The following is a 20,233-nucleotide window of genomic DNA, read 5'->3' on the forward strand; positions in this document are numbered from 1 at the left end:
AAAAAAAAAAAAGAAAAAAAAGCATATTCTATATTCACCTGTTAACAGACATCCATTCAGGTGGTGGTTGCTAGAATTCTAAACATCATGCCTAGGAATAATAGTCATCTAAATAGGGTTTTTTAAATAAAGTTAGATTTTGCCATTAGAAAATCAGGAATTGTTGGTGCTGAACAATCATATCCTCTAGAAAAAACTTGATTAGATTTGTAAAGGTTTATGGCTAAGAAGTCCTAAATTCATGCAAAAGAAATATATAAGCTTAAGGAAAAAAAAATCTTTGGATACAGAAATTGAGCAAATTGTTTATGTTTCTCTCAGAATTTGAGGAGACACATTTTTTATTTTATTTTAATTTCATCAACAAAACAAAGTTCGTGCCATTGCAGTAGGAAGGAAGAATGGTACCCATTTTGCTCTTAGTAAATAACATTTTTTTAATAGTCAAGATAATTTAATTTGAGATTTGCATAATCAGTTTTTATAAATGATTTGCAGCTACTATTAGTGGATTTTCTGGTTTCAGCCATTATAAACCAAGATGCAAGGGAACACATTATAATATACTATATCAATAGAGTAATAGATGTGTGCTTCCCAACTGGGGATGGATAAGCCTGAGCAGAGCACATTTTACACTAAGGTATTTTGAAAGAAGAGAATATGAAGAACAGAAGAAAAAAAAATGTTGGCTGAATGCATCATAACTAACATCATCCTCTAGCTAACTGGTAGCCTTTCAAGAGATTCTAATAGTCAATAGCTAACTCTCTGTTGAGAAATCCACCAGACTTGATTCTAGGAGTAAGAAGCAAAAATACGGGGAGAAAGAACAGAATAAAAAAGAATTGTTGAGCTAGGAAAAGCAGAATCAATTCCCTGCTGCCACACCACTCACACTAGGACATGTGGCTTTTGGGTTGTTGGGGGTTTAAAAAAAAAAAAGTATGCTGGCAGGGGACTGCATTCCTCAGCATGCCCAAGGTTTGGTCTTGAATGGACCAATCTCGTTCTGTGAGGGGATCAGGTCCCCCACTCCCTGGCGTAGGATTGGTCCTGAATGGCCCAATCCTGTGAAGGGGAGGGACCACACCTCCCTATATCCAGGAACGCGATTGGTCTATATAAGGACGAATCCCACGCCTAGGAGGAGCCATTGAATCAGAGATTGATTCCAAGTTTTAGCCGACTAGTCAGTTTCAGGCTGGCTGGAGCACTGTTTTTTTTTTTTAATTAAAGTTTAATAATTTTAAAAAAGAAAAAGCTTTCATTTTAATCAGTTTACTCTGTCAATTAATACAACCTTGTTTCTGAGTGAAAAAATTATTTTTTTCATATGACAAGGAGTAATCAAAAATGGAATTTGGGGTTAGTACTTATCCCTGGTTTAGAAAACAGTGGATTAAAAGCCAACAAAAGGTACTACTACCTTTGGGAAGAGATTGAGCTGAATCTGAGATGGAATATAAAGCCTATAATACATGTAAGTTTATATTTTATTACCTTCTATAATGCTGTAGCTTACATTATATGCTGTTTTAAGATTTGCAAACTACATTAAAGATATTTTGCTTGACTATGAAATAGGTGCTATTATTTTTTTCAGAAATATTTCATTTTCTCAATGTAATAACAAATTTCAACATATGTTGAAATATATATTTTCCAAAATGATAACTTCCAAATTGTCTTTTTCACTCCCTTCCCTTCACACCTGAGAGATGGTAAGCAATTTGATCTGAGTTATACATATATTATCATGCAAAAAATACTTCCATTGTTGTAAGATAATGCTCATATAAAACCAAAACCCCAAAATAAAACCATAAACAAACTAATGTGGAAGATAGTATGCATTGTTCTGCAACTGACTCCAACAGTTCTTTCTCTGGAGGTGGATAGCATTCTTTGACATGTCTTTTAGAACTGTCCTAGCTCATTGTATTGTTGAGAGTAGCTAAGTCTTTCACAGTTGATCATCATATAATATTGCTATTGCTGTGTATAATATTCTCCAGGTTCTGTTCACTTCGCTGCATTAGTTCATGTAGGTCTTTCTAGCTTTTCCCAAAATTATCCTGCTTATGATTTCTTATAGCACAATATTGTTCCATCAACATATACCACAATCTGTTCAGCCATTCCCCAGTTGATGGACATCCACTCAATTCTTTGCCACCACTACAAAAAAAAAAGAGCTGCTATGAATATCTTTGTACAAGAAGGCTCTTTTCCCTTTTTTATTACCTTTTTTTGTATACAGACCCAGTAGTGGTAATACATGATGAAAGGGGATTCACAGTTTTACAGACCTTTGTGCATAGTTCCAAATTGCCACTAGGTGCTATTATTATCCTCATTTTACAGATGAAGACACTGAGATTAAGTTAAATTCCAAGAGATTAAATGGTTTTCCTAGTGTCACATGGCTGGTTGAATGTCTAAAGTAGGAAGAGAATCAACATCTCACCCTCTCTATGTCTGATGCTTTATCTACTCCGCCATACTATCTCTTTCTATCTAAGTTTATTAAATGCTCTGAAAACTAATGATCTTGGGAAAGGTGAATCAGTGAAGCATATGCAAAAGAAGGGAGAAATGGGGATGGCTAATACTGTGAGGTCAATGGATTAAGGGACTGGACAAATCTGCATCCCAAGTATGATATATATGAGGCCTAGTGACCACTTTATTGGGGGCAGAATTAAAGAGTGACTTGTAACCAGATGCTCTGAGATACTGAGGAGAATTCTGGTGTGAGGTCGTGCATTTTATATGTAATTGAAAGTCATAAACAGGATCACCTTCTCATACTCATACATTCAAGAGAGAGCTAATGCAAAAACCTGAACTAAGTTTCCTATTTTATGTTTGAAATTTGTGCTACATAAAAAAATATGCATTAGCCAATGACATTCATAATTACTGTGAGATCTTCTTCCAGTGACAAGGAACATACTACTGCATGAAATGGGCCATCAAGTTTTTTTTGCAATAGCTGTAATTGTTAAGTAGATAGGTAGGTGGCTCAGTGGATAAAGTTCTGGGCTTAGAGTCAGGAAAACCTGAATTCAAATCTGACCTCAGACTGGCTTAATTCACTATAGAAGGAAATGGCAAAACACTCCAGGTTCTTTGCCAAGAAAACTCCATGAATAGTATTGGCATGCTATATGGTCCACGAGGTCATGAAGAATCTGACATGATGAGCAATAACAATTACTAAGACGCTCTACCTTTCTAAGCTTATTTCATATTATTCTCTTGGCCACAATCTTTGTTCCAGCCAAACCAGATGACTAGTTCTTTTCTAAACATGATATTCTATCTCCTCACTGCTTTTCTTTTCTTTTTTCTTTTCTTTTCTCTTCTCTTCTTTTCTTTTCTCTTCTTTTCTTTTTTTCAGCACAATGACAATCAGTTTTAAATAAGCACACCTTGCCAAATTAATAATAATCTTTTCCTCTTTAAATTTCTATATGGTATTTGTGCATACGGCATAGCTCCTCAGTCAAGGCTGGCTTCTTCAGGGCAAGGTTCATGCCATTTTTGCTTTTATATCACTCACAGCTAGCACAGTCCCTTACATAAAGGTACATAGCATGCGGATCTTGTGATTTCACCAGTTTAAGAACCCTTGGATGAGATAAATGCCTTCTTACTGATATAGATCAAACTTGATACTTTGAAGAGAGGTGCTTAGAGCATGTTGAAAGAAGTTCAGTGACTTGCCCAGTATTTGTCAGAGGTGAGACTTGAATCCATATTTTCTTAGTTTTAAGCTTTACTCCTTATCTGCTACTTCATATTTCCTTGAGCATAAAGAGAACTTCAAAGTTGTTAAGCCAAGACCTCTGGGATTTCCTCACATTGGTCTTCATTCCACCTTTGAAGCTAGGTTATCAGGATTAATCCTTCTTTGATGCAATAGCCCTTCTAGTGTTTTCAGACAACATACCATGTTTCCCTATAAGCCTTCTCTTCTTCAGATTAAACATCTCAAATTCTAATATCACATTGAAATTACTGCAAATGGAAATTGTTTCATTTTTTACAAGGCTATGTATTGACCTACATATTGTCCCTGGAACACATTACCTTCTTATATTTTCCCACTCAAAGACCTCAAGGACTAGTTTATTATTTTTTAATTAAAAATATTAAAACCCTTACCTTCCATCTTAGAATCAATACTGTGCATTGGTTCCATGGCAGAAGAGTGGTAAGGGCTAGGCAATGGGGATTAGGTGACTTGCCCAGGGTCACACATCTGGGAAGTGTCTGAGGTCATATTTGGACCTAGAAGATCCCATCTCTAGACCTGGCTCTCAATCCCCTGAGCCACCAGCAGTCCCCCTCAAGAGCTAGTTTAGGTGCTACCTCTTCCCTAACATCTCCAATGGAAAGGGATCTGTTTTTCCTCTAACTTTCCAAGAACATTTTTCAGAGTCTTCTCTTTGTCATTATCACACTCTGCCTTATGTTACAGTTATTTGTATACCACATCCATTCTTACATAGTGGATAGAGAGGTGCTCTTGAAGCTAATTAGACTTGGGTTCAATTCCCACCTCTGACACATTCTGAGTGTATAATGTTGGGTAGGTCAATTAACTAACTTATCAAGGCCGGAGGCAACTCTCTGAGAATAAAAATTGCAGAGAAGGTGCTGACCCACACATGGTAAGAGAGGATTTCCTTTTCATCAGTTTCCACTTCAAATGAAATCGCAAATCTTGAAGGATAACACATACAAGAATTTTACATTTGATTTCCAGTACTCAATTCTTGGGATAAATTCAACTTCACCAGAATATTTAATACAGGTCTGTTGAGATGAACTGAATAATTAATTTTTGTAGTCCCCCCAAATGTAGGCAGGGTAAAATTTTAACCTCAATAACGAAGGATCTTAAGTTTGCAGCTGGTTTTAGGTGTTGCCCTAAAATTACCCGGTGCTTCTTAGACTTACCAATTTGATATGCTCTCGCTTCTGATATTTTTCACTATAATACTGTTCTTGTCGCAGATTCAGTAGCTGCTGCTGTTGCTTGTCCTTTAATTCTACCAGTTTTTGTGTCATTTCTGCATCCAGGGCAGCAAGATCCTGCTCCATTGTTGAAGAAACATGATCAGGACTGCTGGGTTCAGATCTGTAAAAAGCAAGTCCATGAGTTTCACTTGGAAAATTCATTCTCTCAGTCATCAAACATTTATTAAATGATTGCTATGCAGCTAGATGATGCAGTAGATGGAACCTAGGCCCTGGAATCAGGAAGATCTAAGTTCAAATCCATTCTCAGACACTTAGAAGTTGTATGACCCTGAGTAAGTCACTTAACCTATGCTTCCTTCAGTTTCTACTTTGTAAAAGGAGGATAATAATAGCACCTATTTGCCATGGTGGCTGTGCGCCTCAAGTGAGATAATTATAAAATGCTAAGCATAATACCTGGCACATAGTAAGTGCTATGTCAATATTAGCTATTATCATTAATTATTACTATTAGGCTACCTTCCCTGCTGTGCCAGCTTCTTCTTTTGTATCTGTACCAAAATTTTATAAAATACATAAGGGATCTGTGAATTCATCAGAGGGAGAATTCTTTCCACTCCTTTATTACTTAGTAGACAAATTCTAGGGTGTTGTCTATTTATATAAAAGATGAATTACTTCAGAGCTTGGTAAGTATTAATGATAGAATTTGAACTCTTGTCTTCCAGATCTCAAGCCTAGCTTCTACCATTCCATATTGCCAAAATGATATACTTGTCAAGAATATTAGATACTATCAGATTGGCTAGTATGACAGTAAAGGAAAATGATCAATGTTGGAGGGGCTGTGGGAAAATTTGTACACTAACATACGTTGGTAGAATTGTAAACTGATCCTATCATTCTGGAGAACAATTTTGAACTATGCCTAAAGGCTATGAAACTGTGCACACCTTTTGACTCAGCAATAACACTATTAGATCTGTATTTCAAAAAGAGGTTTTTTTTTTAAAGGGAAAACAGTGTATTTTTTGTATTTTTATTTATATATTATATTTATATATATATTACATATATTATTTAATATGTTATATATTTATATAAAATATATTGTTAATTATACTTATATACATTTATTTATTTATATTTTATATTTATAATTATTATAACAGTTCTTTTTGTGATGGCAATGAATTGGAAAGTAAGAGGATGGTCTCAATAGGAGAATGGCTGAACAAGTTGTGGTATATGGTTATACTGGAATACTACTATGCTATATGAAAGGATGAGCAGGAGGATTTCAGAAAAATCTGGAAAGATTGACATGAATTGATGCAATGTGAAGTGAGCAGAACCATGAGAATATTGTACATAGTAATAGCAATCTGGTAGGATGATCAACTAAGAATGGTAGTTATTCTCAGCAATCAAATTATCCAAGACAATTTCTGAAGAACTTATGATGAAAAATGCTATCCAACTCCAGGGAAAGAAGTGATGGAGTCTGCATAAGTTCAAAATGTAATATTCTTATTTTTTCGTGTTTTTTAATATATGAAAATGTTTTACATGATTGCACATGTAAAACCTATATCATACTGCTTACCATCTGAGGGAGGGGAGGCAAGGATAGGGAGGAAGAGAAAGAATTTGGAACACATACTTTTATTTTGTTTATTTCTTTTAAAAAGCTATTATTTATTTTTAAAATTTTATTTAATTGATTAATTAAGAAAATTTTTCCATGGTTACATGATTCATGTTCTTTCTCTCCCCTCCTCCCTCCCCACCTCCCAAAGCCAATACTCAATTCCACTGGGTTTCACATGTGTCATTGATCAAGACCTTTTTCCATATTATTGATATTTGCATTAGGTTGATCATGGAACACATAATTTTAGAAAACTAATGTTAAAACATTTTTACATGTAATTGGGAAAAGTAAAATATTGAAAGATTAAGAAAAGAAGATTAGTTATATATGAAGAGACAGAAATGATTAAATGGAAAGGTGGACAGAATTTGAAGAATGCCTTAAAGAATGCAAATAAATTATCTCTAAGCGTTGATCTTGGTTGGAATTTTGGGGTCATTTTCTGACATTCGTATTTCTTGTACAAACACAACAGACATGGAGAGAGGGGGTGGAAGAAGTGGTTGACAAGCAATTTCTTTTTCCACTTTAAATTAGGGACACTTTGAGAGAGAAGAATAAACAGCTGCCCACGATGACCAACATACTGTACTTGTGTTTCTATGTTTTTGAGCATAGAAACCCAACTGGAATGTTGACAGTTCATTTACTTGGCTAAACTGGCACCAGACAGCCTGCTAGGGGAGGCTTTTTCCTCAAATAGGAGAAAACTAGGAACTAAATAGAAATTAGACACTGGAGAAGTTAAGGTTAAGAAGCTTTTTTCAAGACTACCACAATGAAAACAAATTTTGTATCAGTATTTTTGGGAAATGTGCTAAAAGATAATGATCAGGAAAAAATCTATAATGTTCAGGGATATTAAGAGATTTTTGATAGAACTAAGCTCAGGGCATTTGTTTTTAATTTAGGGAAGCATGTTGATTATTTCATATTTTTCATATGAGCATGTGGCTAAATTACAGCTTTTGTATGACACTATGGGGCCCATTTCCCCTACAAATCTGGTATAACAAGATTCAGGATATCGCTCCCCAGTTATTCAGCTTACTGTAGTAGAGCACAGAAGCTTTGGCAGTCGACAAACAGCACTTTAATTTTCGATGTCAACTACGTAAGCCAAGAGCTTTAGGGCATTTGCAATATGTCTGACAATAATTCCACCAAATTGGAACTTCAGTCAGTACACAATTAATTCCACATGGGCCTCTACAAAGTTATGCAGATCACTGGCAATCTTTGATTGTATCATGCCTTTCCATTTGTTCTTTTTCAGCACAAGGAACATTCAGTAAATCTACTGGATAAAAAACAAAAAAAACTGTTAATTTGTATTCTGTAACTATAGGCCAAAAGCTAGACTAATGATCTAAGGAGAATGTAATCACTCAGGATCTCTCACTTGAAATAAAGTGTACTACGAAAAGCAATGGGTCTAAAATAATATTTTTACTTTAAAAAAAATCTACATTTAATTTCCTAAACTGTATATTTTTTTAATACTTGAAAAAAGTTCACTTCCTTAAAAAAAAGTTAGGATAAATTGAACTAACTTTGAAGAAGGAATGTGTTTGTTAATGAAACAAACAATTCTTCATTCACAGGTAACTGAATTGTTAGTTCCATTTTCCCTTTTAATATTGAATATGAAGAATGCTTTTGACAATATGAATACAGTTGATGGAAACTGGCCATTTGCAATTATCATAGATTATAAATTTTTTATTGTGTATTTTGTAAGAATGATTAAAGTAAATTTGAAGTGCAGTAGAATTCCACAAAAACTGAGAACTACACGAGCAAATTTACTGAGACCTTGTTTTTAAATCTAAATACTCAAATTTAGCTGGTGAATCCTGAAATTTGTAGTATTTCATAAAATACACTCATATTTGAAACAGATGGCAAAGTCCTGGGTAGGACTTGTAGAAAATTAATCATCCTTTCCCTGGTAACCCCAAAGATGTTAAAAAAAAACCCCAAAGGAAAATATGAAAATTTTGTACTAAAAAAACATTATTCTATCATGGGACACTTCATTGGTCCAAATGTCTTATTGTTGAAAAGAAAATTCTTCCTTCCTCTCACTAGAAACTCTCATCCCATCAAAGGAACCTGAACTGAGGTCAAGAAGCATAGAAATGGGGGAAGTGTGTATTATCTTTTAGCAGAATAAGATATTTACTGCAGGAGGTTCCAGAGTTCAGAGGGCAAGAAGACTAATACCCTTCATTTTTCAGATTTGGCAACTGCTAGACTAGGGAATTAGAATGACTTGGCTGAGGTTAGTAAGGGGACAGAACTGTGATTGGAACAGGTCCTCTGCAGTGGAAGATCTTTTTATGATACCAGATTGACTTAGAATAAAATCCTCCAAGAATGTCAAATATCATGTTACTATCTCAGATTTTTGTGTTAAAATAAGAAAGAACATTCATTCAACTTACTTTTTCTTACTGTCTCTTTTTGCATTTTTTTCTAGCACAGCCCTCCTTCGCAAGTAATCATTTTGGATTTCATTGTACTTTGTGGTGTGCTCTTTGATCAGATCAGTGGTTTTCTTGTGGTGTCTCTTCACAAGGTCCTTCATTTCTTTGTAATGCTTCTTCTGAAGTTTCACAAAAGACTTCTGTTGTTTTAATTCCTCAATTGTCTGTGCTTCCACATCTGCAAAAAAATCAGTAGGAGATGACTAAAATGACAAGATTTTTAGGAACATAGGACCCAAACTTACTAATGGGTCAGATTCTTTCTTTTGGGCATCCTGGAGAAGATGGGCTAATGTTATTTTGCAGATATGTACAAGGAATTAAAATCTGTGGATAAGCTGGAATGCTGTGGTTAAAATATTCTGAATGATAATATGTGGATCATCAGTTTATTGGTCTTACTTTTTGTAGCCCTCCAGTAGACTATTCAGCTCCAAAATGCGGAAAACTTTTAAAAAAGGAGCTTTTGAATAAATCAGAAATTATTGTGACAATGCAGAAAGAAAATTAAATACTGAATGAATAGGTTTATACTAGAGTAATTGACATTATGAAAAATCTAGTAAAAAAATTTAGCAATTCGAATGCATCACTGCTCAGCCTGTTCCTCCATAGGTAGAATGCATTGCTTCCTTTCCTATATTTTGTCCAATTTTTATTCCTTTCAAGGTGTAAACCTCAAATTTCCTTAGACTTATAAATGTTGGAAATTTCACCATTGGGATATTTCATACTTGGAAAATTTCTTACTGATAGTCTATTGGAATGGGAACTCCATTGGCATGGGAGGTTCCTTCTCTTCCCTTCTTAAGATTACTTTAGGACAGAAAACCTTTTGCTGAACAATGGAAAGGACTTTGACCTATGCTTAAGCATAGAACAGGAATTTCTTTGAGTCTTGATTGATTTTAGAATTGATACAATGGAGATACTTGGAATAAATCTCCACCCTATTCAGTCCTAATAGGATTGAGTAAGGGCTGCAGCCTAGATCAAATTTAATTATTCCAATCTCTACCATACTCAAGTTAACAGGATTTAGAAAGGGCTGTAGCAAAGGAGTATAGATTTAATCATTTGAAAATATGACCTTCAACAGACATGTGCAAAAGCCAGAAACCTCTGGGTGGTCCTGGGTTAAGCGAGAGCCTCCATTGACAGGGAAATTGATGAAGAGTGATTGGTAGATGTGAGGACTGAGGGGAGGCAACTTGGATGGTGTCCTTAAAGATAGGAGGGTCTGGAGAGAGGGGTGGATTTTTTGGGTCGGTGTTGTTCCTGGGCTCTGAGGAAGCTTGCTCTGAAGGAAGCTGAAGATGGGGGCCTCTGAGACTGTTTCTCCATTTTGGACACGTGAGTGAAAGGGACTGATCTCTTTTCTTTGCCCCAGCTATCTAAGGGCTTGGGCCTTTTGGCCCAGCCTAAACAGAAGGGGTATTTAAGCCCTATTCCCTTCTCTCCCCTTTCTCTCTCTATATATATCTCTAATTCCTTTCTTGCTCCTATTGTAATTAAACTCCAAAAAAAGGCTGACGGCTGACTTGAGTTTTTCATTTAGGAATTACATAGCTGATTCCTTGGCGACCTTAAATTAATATATATCAGTCTTTTAAAGTGATTCCCTTGTAACAAAGGTTAAATTTTTGTGTCACTTACTATACCAGGCCTTTCTTGATCTGCTTGGTTATTAGTGACCTCTCCTCTCCTTACTACTCCCAAACTACTTTTTATTTACTTTGTATATAATTTATATTTATTTGTGAACACATGACATGATATCAGGAAAATGTAGGGAGGAACTACTTCACTTGAATTTTTGGACCTCTTCACCCCATACCTAACATAGCACCTGGCACACAAGAAGTGCTCAATATGTGGACGTTGAATTAAGTGAACTGAAGGTGGCTCCAGGCCTTTTACATTTCTGCTTTAGGCAGTGGGGCGAAGCTAGGTAGGCAGGCAAATAGTGGTGAGAGTTATAAACCACCTCTTAACCCAGGTCAATCACTATCAGAAACATGTATGACTTCAAAATTAGGGAAACTTAAAGAACTCACCCTGTTCTTTCTGGATCAAAATAATACGTTCTGAAATCCTGCACTGACAAATTTTCTTATAGATTTGTTGGTTGGTTGTTTTTAAGATTCTTCATTTTATTTCATGGTTTATATCTTTACATTCATTCAAGTATCTTTCTATATAGAGGTTCCAGGGAAAAGTAAACACCTTTATTGGCTTTTGAGTTTAAATTGACATTTTTTTCCTGTGAGTTTTCTTTACAATTTTTCTATTATTATATATTATTTTTATATCACTTTCATTTTAAATGTACTTAAATAAACATATTAAATATAGAGGCATATATTATAAATATAAATAAGCATGAGCTATAGTAGACCGGATATCGAGTCAGGAAGTCCCAAGTTCAAATATGGCCGGAGACACTGTGTAATTAGAATTTTGTACCCTTGAACTACATTTCCCAGCATTCCACTTCCATCCTGAAGTTGCCTCCTTAGGTTTTGAAGATAAGTTTGTGTAGCTCCACCCTCTCTCACTCTTCTCCTGAGATGGCAGTCTGGAAGAAACTCCTCTTTACTCACGGTTTTTACTTTCCTCTCCTTCAAGTGATTATTATTAACTCATAAAATATAATACTTGGAGTTATTGTATATTCATTTTTAATCTTACAACACTTACTAATTGTGAGACACAGGGCAAGTCCCTTAACCTCTCTCAGTTTTCTCAACTATGAAATTTAGCTAAAATTTTTATGAAAAGCTCACATGGTTCTGTTTTCCAATTGCCAACTGTTCATTCTGCAATGGTTCTATTGAGGTCACTGTGGTCAGAGATGGCTGATATTATCATTTTATTTCTGTACTTTACGGGTTTGTGATTCCATCTTCTTGGGTACCACCTCCATTAATGAAGACATCATCTATGAATTAAAGGGTCTTTAAAGGTTGCTAACGGCCAAAAAGACTATCCTGTGTTCACACTGGTGAAGAGACTTAAAAAGTAGTGATAGTATTTAAGTCTGCATATGAAAGACAATATAATATAATTTAGTTGGGCTTGCCAGAGTCTCTGTTCCATTAATTAAGGCTTTGAAAAACCAGAGTCACATCCATGCTCCAATGAGATATCAAAGGAAGGCTCTAGTGAAAAAAAAAAAGTCTTTTAGTGATGTCTATTAGAAAACAGATATTACTATTTAATGAGTCATTATTTTGAAGCCTAAAGTACTCTGATTGTGAGTCATTCATTAGTATCTTTGTCATAGATCTAATCATTAACTGGTACTAAAACTTATGTTTACAAAGTGATATAGTTATTTCCTTATGACAATGAGGGAATGTTCAAACAAATAGAGGGAGCAGGTAAGTAGGCACATACACACATCCCTTTACTTTAATCTAAAGCAAGGATTTCTGAGTATTGAGATATTTTGACTTTACCTGTTAAGACACTCTGAATAAGATCTTCAGTTTTTGCAGGTGCTTTTACTGAACCTAAAATTAAAAAAGAAAATATTTGTTTTTGTATATTCCCTGCATAGAGGTGTACCTCCAAACTTAGGTTGTTACCCAGAGAAACTATACATTTTGAGTAAACTCTTATTTCGTGTTCAATTGTAGAGCTTGGAAATAAACCCTGGAAAACATGAAATCAAGATGTCAATACCCAGGTTGAAGAAAGAAAAGCATTTTATTCAATGGACCTATGGTTTTTTCCCAGATGCAATATAAGATTACTACTGCCACCTTTTGGCACAAATCAAAATAGCAAAGTCGTGAAATATAAAATTCTATCAACTGGGTGATTGTAAATACAAACTTGCATTTGCTCATGAATTCTAATGATTTGAGATTTAGGTGGTACATAAATATTTGCAGCCAAAATCTGGCTTCAAAGTTGTTGTTGTTTTCTATCTTAAGAGACTTAGCATAGTATTGTGTAGAGTGGTGGACTGCAATCAGCAAGAATTCACTTTATAATCCATCATAGATGCTGTTGACCATAGACAAAACAAATTTACTTTTCTGAGGCTCATGCTGCTCTCTCGGGCTATACATAAGAGCTAGGTAAGTATATGCTTGGATAGAAGAGGTTCCACTGAGATAAAACCAGGAGGTTCTTGACAAATCAAAATAATTTAGGAATTTTCTTTGGCTCTCTTTTTAATATCCTACATTTAGCATGGTCTCCGGCATATAAAAAAAATATTTTTGGAATTGAATTGAATTAAGCCAAATAGCTCTTCTTTTTCATTTTTAAAAAATCTGATTTTTTAATTATTTAACTGACATATCAAAAGATATGCACATTAACTTTTACAAAAATAGTAGTAGCAATGGCAACAATAACAATATTATTTCACATTTCTATTATACTTTACAAAGCATGTTTTTAAAACAGTCCTGGAGAGTAGGTGGTACAAATATCATACTCTTTTTACAGAGGAGGAATCTGAGACTCAGACGCCTGAAGGACTTCAAATCCTGACACTTAAGCTTTTCCCACTTCACTTCTAAATGCTGGTAATTGTAGGAATTGAGATCTGAATCCAGGAGTTCTCACTTCACTGCTTTTTGCACAATTTCGACTAATTTATTCATTAGTTTGTTTTGTTTGTGACTACCTCACTCAGGCTGGAAGTGCAATTGCCACTCATGGACTGATCTCATGGCTGATGAGCCTGGAAGCTTTGACCTGCTCTGTTTTTGGACCTCATCTGGTTTGCCATTCCTTAGTCAGCTTGCTTTCCTTCCTCTCCATCACGTCAGAGGCTCATTATCTTGCTAGCAAACTTAGGACAGACACCTCAGCACAGATTTCTTTTACTCAAGGGATCTACCTTTCTTGGCTTCCATTTGTATGCCAAGAGAATCAAATTTATAATCTGAAGAATCTCTTTATTTTGAATTTTTGCCACCATCTTCACCAACCACAATTTTTAAGCTAATGAAAGTATGAGAAGTATCATGCTGGTAGCAACGTGATGGAAAAGAAACTAATCAGAATCAATCACAATCAATAAACACTTATTAAGCACCTATCATGTACTAGGCAGTATAATAAGTAATGGAAGACAGTTCTTCCATGAAAAGGAAGCCTCCTTTTCCCTTTTCCTGATTTTATTATTCATCATTTAAACAAATATAATATTTATTAACCCCTAGAACAATATATATAAAGTAAGAGTATGCAAAATAAAAACAATACAAATATTACCTTCAAGAAGCTTAGAGTCCATGGAGTAACCCAAGACACATGAAACAGACAATGCAAGTGACAGCATAAGATTAAACAAATGATAGACCACATGCGTAATAGGGCTGTGGAAAATCAAATGATATCTAAAGCCCTTTAAAACTCCAAATCAATTAATAAATAAGCATAAATATTTATTAAACATCAAATGTCCAGCATTATGTTAAGCTCTGGAGATAAAAATAAATAATAAAAATAGTCCCTTCCCTCAAGAAGTTCATATTCTAATAGGAGAGACAAGATGTAAAAAAATAATACCTATTTATAGAAGATATATGCAAAATAAAAGGTGGACAAAGAGAGAAGTAGACTGTGAAAGGCCTCCTAGGAGAGAGTAACATCTGAATATTCATTCCCCCGCCCCCTTAAATGCTAGCCTTCCATATTAGAATCAATATGGTGTATTGGTTCCAAGGAAAAAGAGCAGTAAGAGCTAAGCAGAGTTAAGTGACTTGCCCAGTTGGGAACTGCCAATAGCTAGATTTGAACCTAGGACATCCTTCTATAGGGCTACCTCTTGATCCACTGAGCCACCTATGCCAAGTAGCTGCCCCTTGAGGGCTGATTTTTGAAGGGACCAAGTAATTTAAGTGACTGAGGTGATGCAAGAGAGCATCTCAAGCATAAGGGATAGCTATTTCAAAGGCACAGAGATGATATATGGGGCATCATATATAAGGAATAATAAGATAATATGGTTGGACTGTATATTCTATGGAAGAGTAATTTGTATAAAAAAAAGAAAACAACTAGAAAGATAGGAAGTGACCTGGTTGCAAAGAGTTTTAAATGGCATGTGGAAGAGATTGCATTTGACTCTAGAGGTAATGGGCAGTCAGTGGAATTTCTTGGGTAGGGGCATGACACGGGTATTTTTGTGCTTCATAACTGTTCCAGAATCTGTGTGGAAGATGGGTTAGAGTGAGAAAAGATAAAGTGAGAATACAATTAGGAAGATTTTGCAAGGGTCCAGATGAAAGGTGATGAGGAACTGAACTCCAGTGGGAAATGGAGAGAGGGGCACACATCTGAGCAATGGAGGAAGGGGACCAAGATTGGGAAATTGATTGCTAAAATGATCTGATCATTATCTGAAAAGGGATGATAACTGAATCCAGGTTAAAAAAACAAAATTTAATGAAAGTTGGTGTGTCCAGGTAAAGCTTCCTGAGGGAAGGGGAACTTAAACTTGATCTTGAAGGATAGGTATTCAGGAAGGGGGCTGGTACCCTTAGATTCCCATATATGTAAATAAAGACATTTTTTCATTATCTAAAAAATAAAAACAAAGACAATGTCTTTCTGCAATACTAGAAGGCTACACACGAATGCTTCAAATGCCTTGCATGGCAGATGAATTACCCACTTAAAAAAATTTTTTTTAAACCAGTACCTTCTGTCCTAGTAACAACTCTAAGAGAGAAGGACAATGGCTATGCAAACAGGGTTAAGTGATTTGTCCAGGATCACCCAGCTAGGAAGTGTCTGAGGTCAGATTTGGACAATCACAGTTATCCTGTAAAAATAGGCATAAGAAAGGCAAGTCACTTACTTATGCTTGCTCAGATAAGCAGCAGAACCAAAAAAGAAGTCATAAATTTCTCTCTCTTTTTTTTTTCACTCCACAAACCACATGGTTTTATATATCAGACACATATTGAGATTTAGTTTCTTCATATTTTATAAAAAATTTATATTGTTATTTACCTGGGGCTGGTTGACTGTGGACAACCTGAGATGGTGGTTTTGGTGCCAGTGATGCAGTGTGATTGACCCCGTTCTCTGCTGGTGCCGGTCTGGGTTCACTCTTCGACTCTGTTGGTGTTTCCCCAAGATCGGCCTGAAAATGGAGGTAGCATACATTATATTTCTCATCATTTAAGTTTTTAAAAATATTTCTCATTTCTATACCTTTGTCTTTCTCAACCAACAAGACATGGGTACATTTTTACAGAATTTGTATCAGTTTTTTGATTCTAAAACTTAATTTTAAACTCCTGTTGAAAAATAGATATGACAAGTTTAAAACATCACACCATATTTCTGTAAATGGATGAGGCATATGTGATGGAAACGGAATTATGTTTTCCAACCATAAGAAATGGTACAGTATCCTCTAAATTTTTTGCTCTAAGTAGGAACTCAATAAATACTTGGTGAATCACTTGAAAAACTGAATTTTCTCTCCAATAAAGTAGTCATGCTGGGAGGTGCAGCCATTGTTTACAAATTTAAAATTATTTTAAATTTTTCTTCTTTTTTAGCCAAGCCACACCTCCATAATCCCTGCCAGCAAGGAGGCTGGGACTGGAAGACTATTTGAGACTAGGAGTTTTGAACTGCAATGGATTCATCTAAACATGGGTGCATAATAAATTTGGCGTTAATATGGTGACCCCTCTATTCCCTCCCATGAGCTGATGGGCAAAGAAGCCAGATTGCTTAAAGAAATATGAACTACAAAGATCAGAAACAGAGCAAGAAAAATTCCCCAGAATGCTGTTGGGTCTGTGGATTGCCCCAGCACTCCTAGCTTAATCAAGATAGGGAGACTCCACCTTTCAAACAAAATCCACAAAACAACCACCAGACCTTTTGGAGTTATCTTCTGAATATTTTTAATAGTGTCAAAACTCCATGCTTGGAGAAGCAATTTGTGATTTACTTTATCTATCTATTTATTTATTTGTTCATTCATTCATTTATCTATCTATCTATCTATCTATCTATCTATCTATCTATCTATCTATCTATCTATCTATCTATCTATTCATGCAGTCATTTATTTCAAGCTAAGTCCCAGGGAACTAATTTTGACAAAGAAGGGAAAAGATCAAACCAGATAATACATAACTGTTGGTAGAAAATTAGATGGTTTTATAAAATAATTAGGCAGATTTTTCTCATGTGGCTAATTAACTGAAGCAGAAAATAATTTCAAAGAATTATTTCAAAATGTTTTGAGGAATGTAATCATCATTTAAAAAAATAAACAAGCATATAGTTGAAAGCAGCCCAGGAAGGTAGAAATCCCCAGTTAATATGCCCAGACAACAATACAGAATCTGGTCTGGTGTCCAACCCATGCAGTGATTCTAGTTAATGTCTAACATTTATATATAATTTTTAAAATATTTTCAAAGTTCTGGGCATACATCTCGCTTGAACTTCCTCACAACTTTCTTAGAAAGGTATTGCAGGTGTTAGTATCCCTTTCTTACAGGGGAGGGATACTGAGGGCCACAGAGGTGAAGAGATTTGTCCATGGTCACACAGCTAGTAAGAGCCCAGTTTGGAGTTGAATCAAGATCTTCATAATTTCAGCTTACCATGCTGTCCAATTGCCATAATTACTTAAATTTTTTGAGCAAAGATGAAAGAACCCTGATTGATTTGGATCTATCTGAATGGTTTAGTTTTTAGCTCTTGATATTTTCTAAATGGAGAGCCATCAGGCAGAAAAAGACAGAAAAACTGAGTACGAATCCATTTTCTTGAACTCAGAACTTATAGGAGACAGAATTTATTTCAATAATTCAAAGTAAATTATAGGTTAACCATTTTTTGGTCATAGACTCCTTTGGCAATCTGGTGAATACTATGGATCTCTTTTCAGAATAATGTTTTAAATACATAAAATAAAATACATAGTTGCAAAGGAAACACATTGAAATAAAGATGCAATTTTTTCCCCTTCCAAATTCATGGACCTACTGTAATTTATTTACCAATACTGTAGATCTCCCCTAGTATCAATCCTCCCTCCAGCACTACAGGTTATAACTCTTTTATATCCTAGTAAATTTTAGTTAGTCCTTTTGGTCAGACAAATTTATCACTTAGTTGGCAATATTTTAGTAATAAGCCATTCCACATATATTTAGGCAGATCTTTAGACAAAAGGAGGGTGCCCGCAGCCTTTCCAAATTTGTAGGTCCTTGCTACTGTTTACACTTCGGTAGCACAGACTTTGAGAACACTGGATCACATTTATATGTTGTTATTAACCACCCAAGTGCGATATAAATGGAGAAAGCAGGAGAAAAAAAATTCTATATTAATGAATACCTTGGGCTCTAATTTGGGCATCCTACCTATTCTGATATGTAGTTATATTTCTTATGGAAACCTTCCCAAATGTGGGTTTTCATCCTACCTCTATGAATGATTTAAAAAGCAGCTTTCCAGATCCCTTCCATCTCTCTAATCCTACATTGAACACTGTTCCCAACACTTGTATATATAGCACCTCGAGCCTCCCACTGGCAATATTTCCCATTCCCACAAATGGCATTGCCATCATACCCAATGAATACTACTGTTGACTCTTTTGTTTATCTATCTATAGACATCTATACATATTATATTGACACACATATAGCTATATATATGCATGAGTGTATACAATATGTATATTGACTATTGACAGTACTATCACTTTTGCTTTTAAACAGTATTTGAATTCTTTCATTTTCCTTATTTTCCACTGCAATCCTGGACCTTAAATAGCAAGAAACATGTAAACATATGATAAATGAAAAATTTGGACTAAACTGATTTCAGCCTGTTGCACTCTTGAGACCACCATATATTAAGTTCAGCTACTTGAATAAGACTGGCTAGACTATTCCTGTTAAGTTAATTTCTAGACTAATTCTAGGAAATTTGTGATTCCAATGATCTTGGGATATGAGGTCAACTTGAACTCTATTTGAATCTGTAACCCTAGTTTGGCTACTCTAATGACTTGACTTTTAGGGGGATTAGTGTGATGAAATATGGAACAAAGTACTAAATTTAGGCAATGGCCCAGGTTCAGATCCTAGGTTGGCAACTTGCTGCTTCTATGACCTTGGATAGGATAGGTCATTTGATATTTATGGACCTCAGTTTCCTAACCTATAAAACCATGGAGATATGGAGTAAATGACTTTTATGGTTTCATCCAGATATAAATCTGTGATTCTATGTTCAAAACTGTTTTTTTTTCCCTAAGTTTGAGAGTTAAGTGACTTTAAAGTTGGTTTCAGCCCCAATGGAAAACTAAAATAGGGAAATATGGCTTTTAAACTACTGAAATATAAGAAATCTGAAGAAAGTACATGCCTGGAAATGAAATAAACCAAGACTTTTTGGTTACATTATTTCATTCTAGGATTGTCCTAAGAATAACATTATTTCAAGATTATTTCTCTAAGAAACTCAGTAAAATACAGAAATCAAACTCAAGGTGAGAAGAAATAAATAATTATATCTCTCAAGTCATTTAGTCTTGTAATAAAGGGTACAATATGTTCTTTGTTATGTCATAATGATGGGGAGGTCTAAACACAATTATATTCCCATAGAGAAACACAACACAGAACAATTTCTTAATCCCTCAGGCATTCTATCTTCACATTTAAAACAAAACAAAGCAAATTCAAATCCTATCTTGCAGGACTGAAATATTTTCTGCAAAAATAACTGATTATTCCTGAGCAATTTAAAGAATCAATGGGAATATTCTCTAATTAGTGATAAGGAGATTTGTTTGGGAAATTTAGCAATGTTACTTAGGTAGAATGCATTATATATGTTTATTTGGATCATTACCAATTAATAAAAAAGAATATAGAATTAAGTACCTACCATGTTCATGATAGCACTATGAAGATACAGAGAAGTATCGCCTATATTTGAGAAGTTATAAGTCTAATTGTAGAGACTTCAACATTTTTTTAAAGGACTTAAAGATCTGCGTAGTATTCCCCCCTCCACAACAACCCTTTGAAGTTGATATTGTTACATTTTTGTAATGATTTTATAGGTGTGAAAA

At 34.9% G+C, this 20,233-nt stretch overlaps 1 protein-coding gene and 1 long non-coding RNA gene across 4 annotated transcripts in view; one reads left to right on the forward strand and one right to left on the reverse strand.

The window, feature by feature from the left end:
- Positions 1-20,233, forward strand: part of LOC103102951 (uncharacterized) — a 274,602-nt gene that overhangs the window by 217,158 nt on the left and 37,211 nt on the right. The window lies entirely within an intron of this gene.
- Positions 1-20,233, reverse strand: part of PLCB1 (phospholipase C beta 1) — a 902,125-nt gene that overhangs the window by 127,900 nt on the left and 753,992 nt on the right. For all 3 annotated transcript variants that reach the window (XM_001374433.3, XM_007476702.3, XM_007476704.3), the window contains 4 exons: positions 16,123-16,255; positions 12,600-12,653; positions 9,097-9,316; positions 4,972-5,152 (listed from right to left, as the gene is read on the reverse strand). In XM_001374433.3, coding sequence (XP_001374470.1) covers positions 4,972-5,152; positions 9,097-9,316; positions 12,600-12,653; positions 16,123-16,255 — 588 coding nt within the window. The remainder of the gene's footprint in view (positions 1-4,971; positions 5,153-9,096; positions 9,317-12,599; positions 12,654-16,122; positions 16,256-20,233) is intronic.

Source organism: Monodelphis domestica, chromosome 1, assembly GCF_027887165.1.
Source record: "Monodelphis domestica isolate mMonDom1 chromosome 1, mMonDom1.pri, whole genome shotgun sequence".
Lineage (NCBI taxonomy): Eukaryota > Metazoa > Chordata > Mammalia > Didelphimorphia > Didelphidae > Monodelphis > Monodelphis domestica.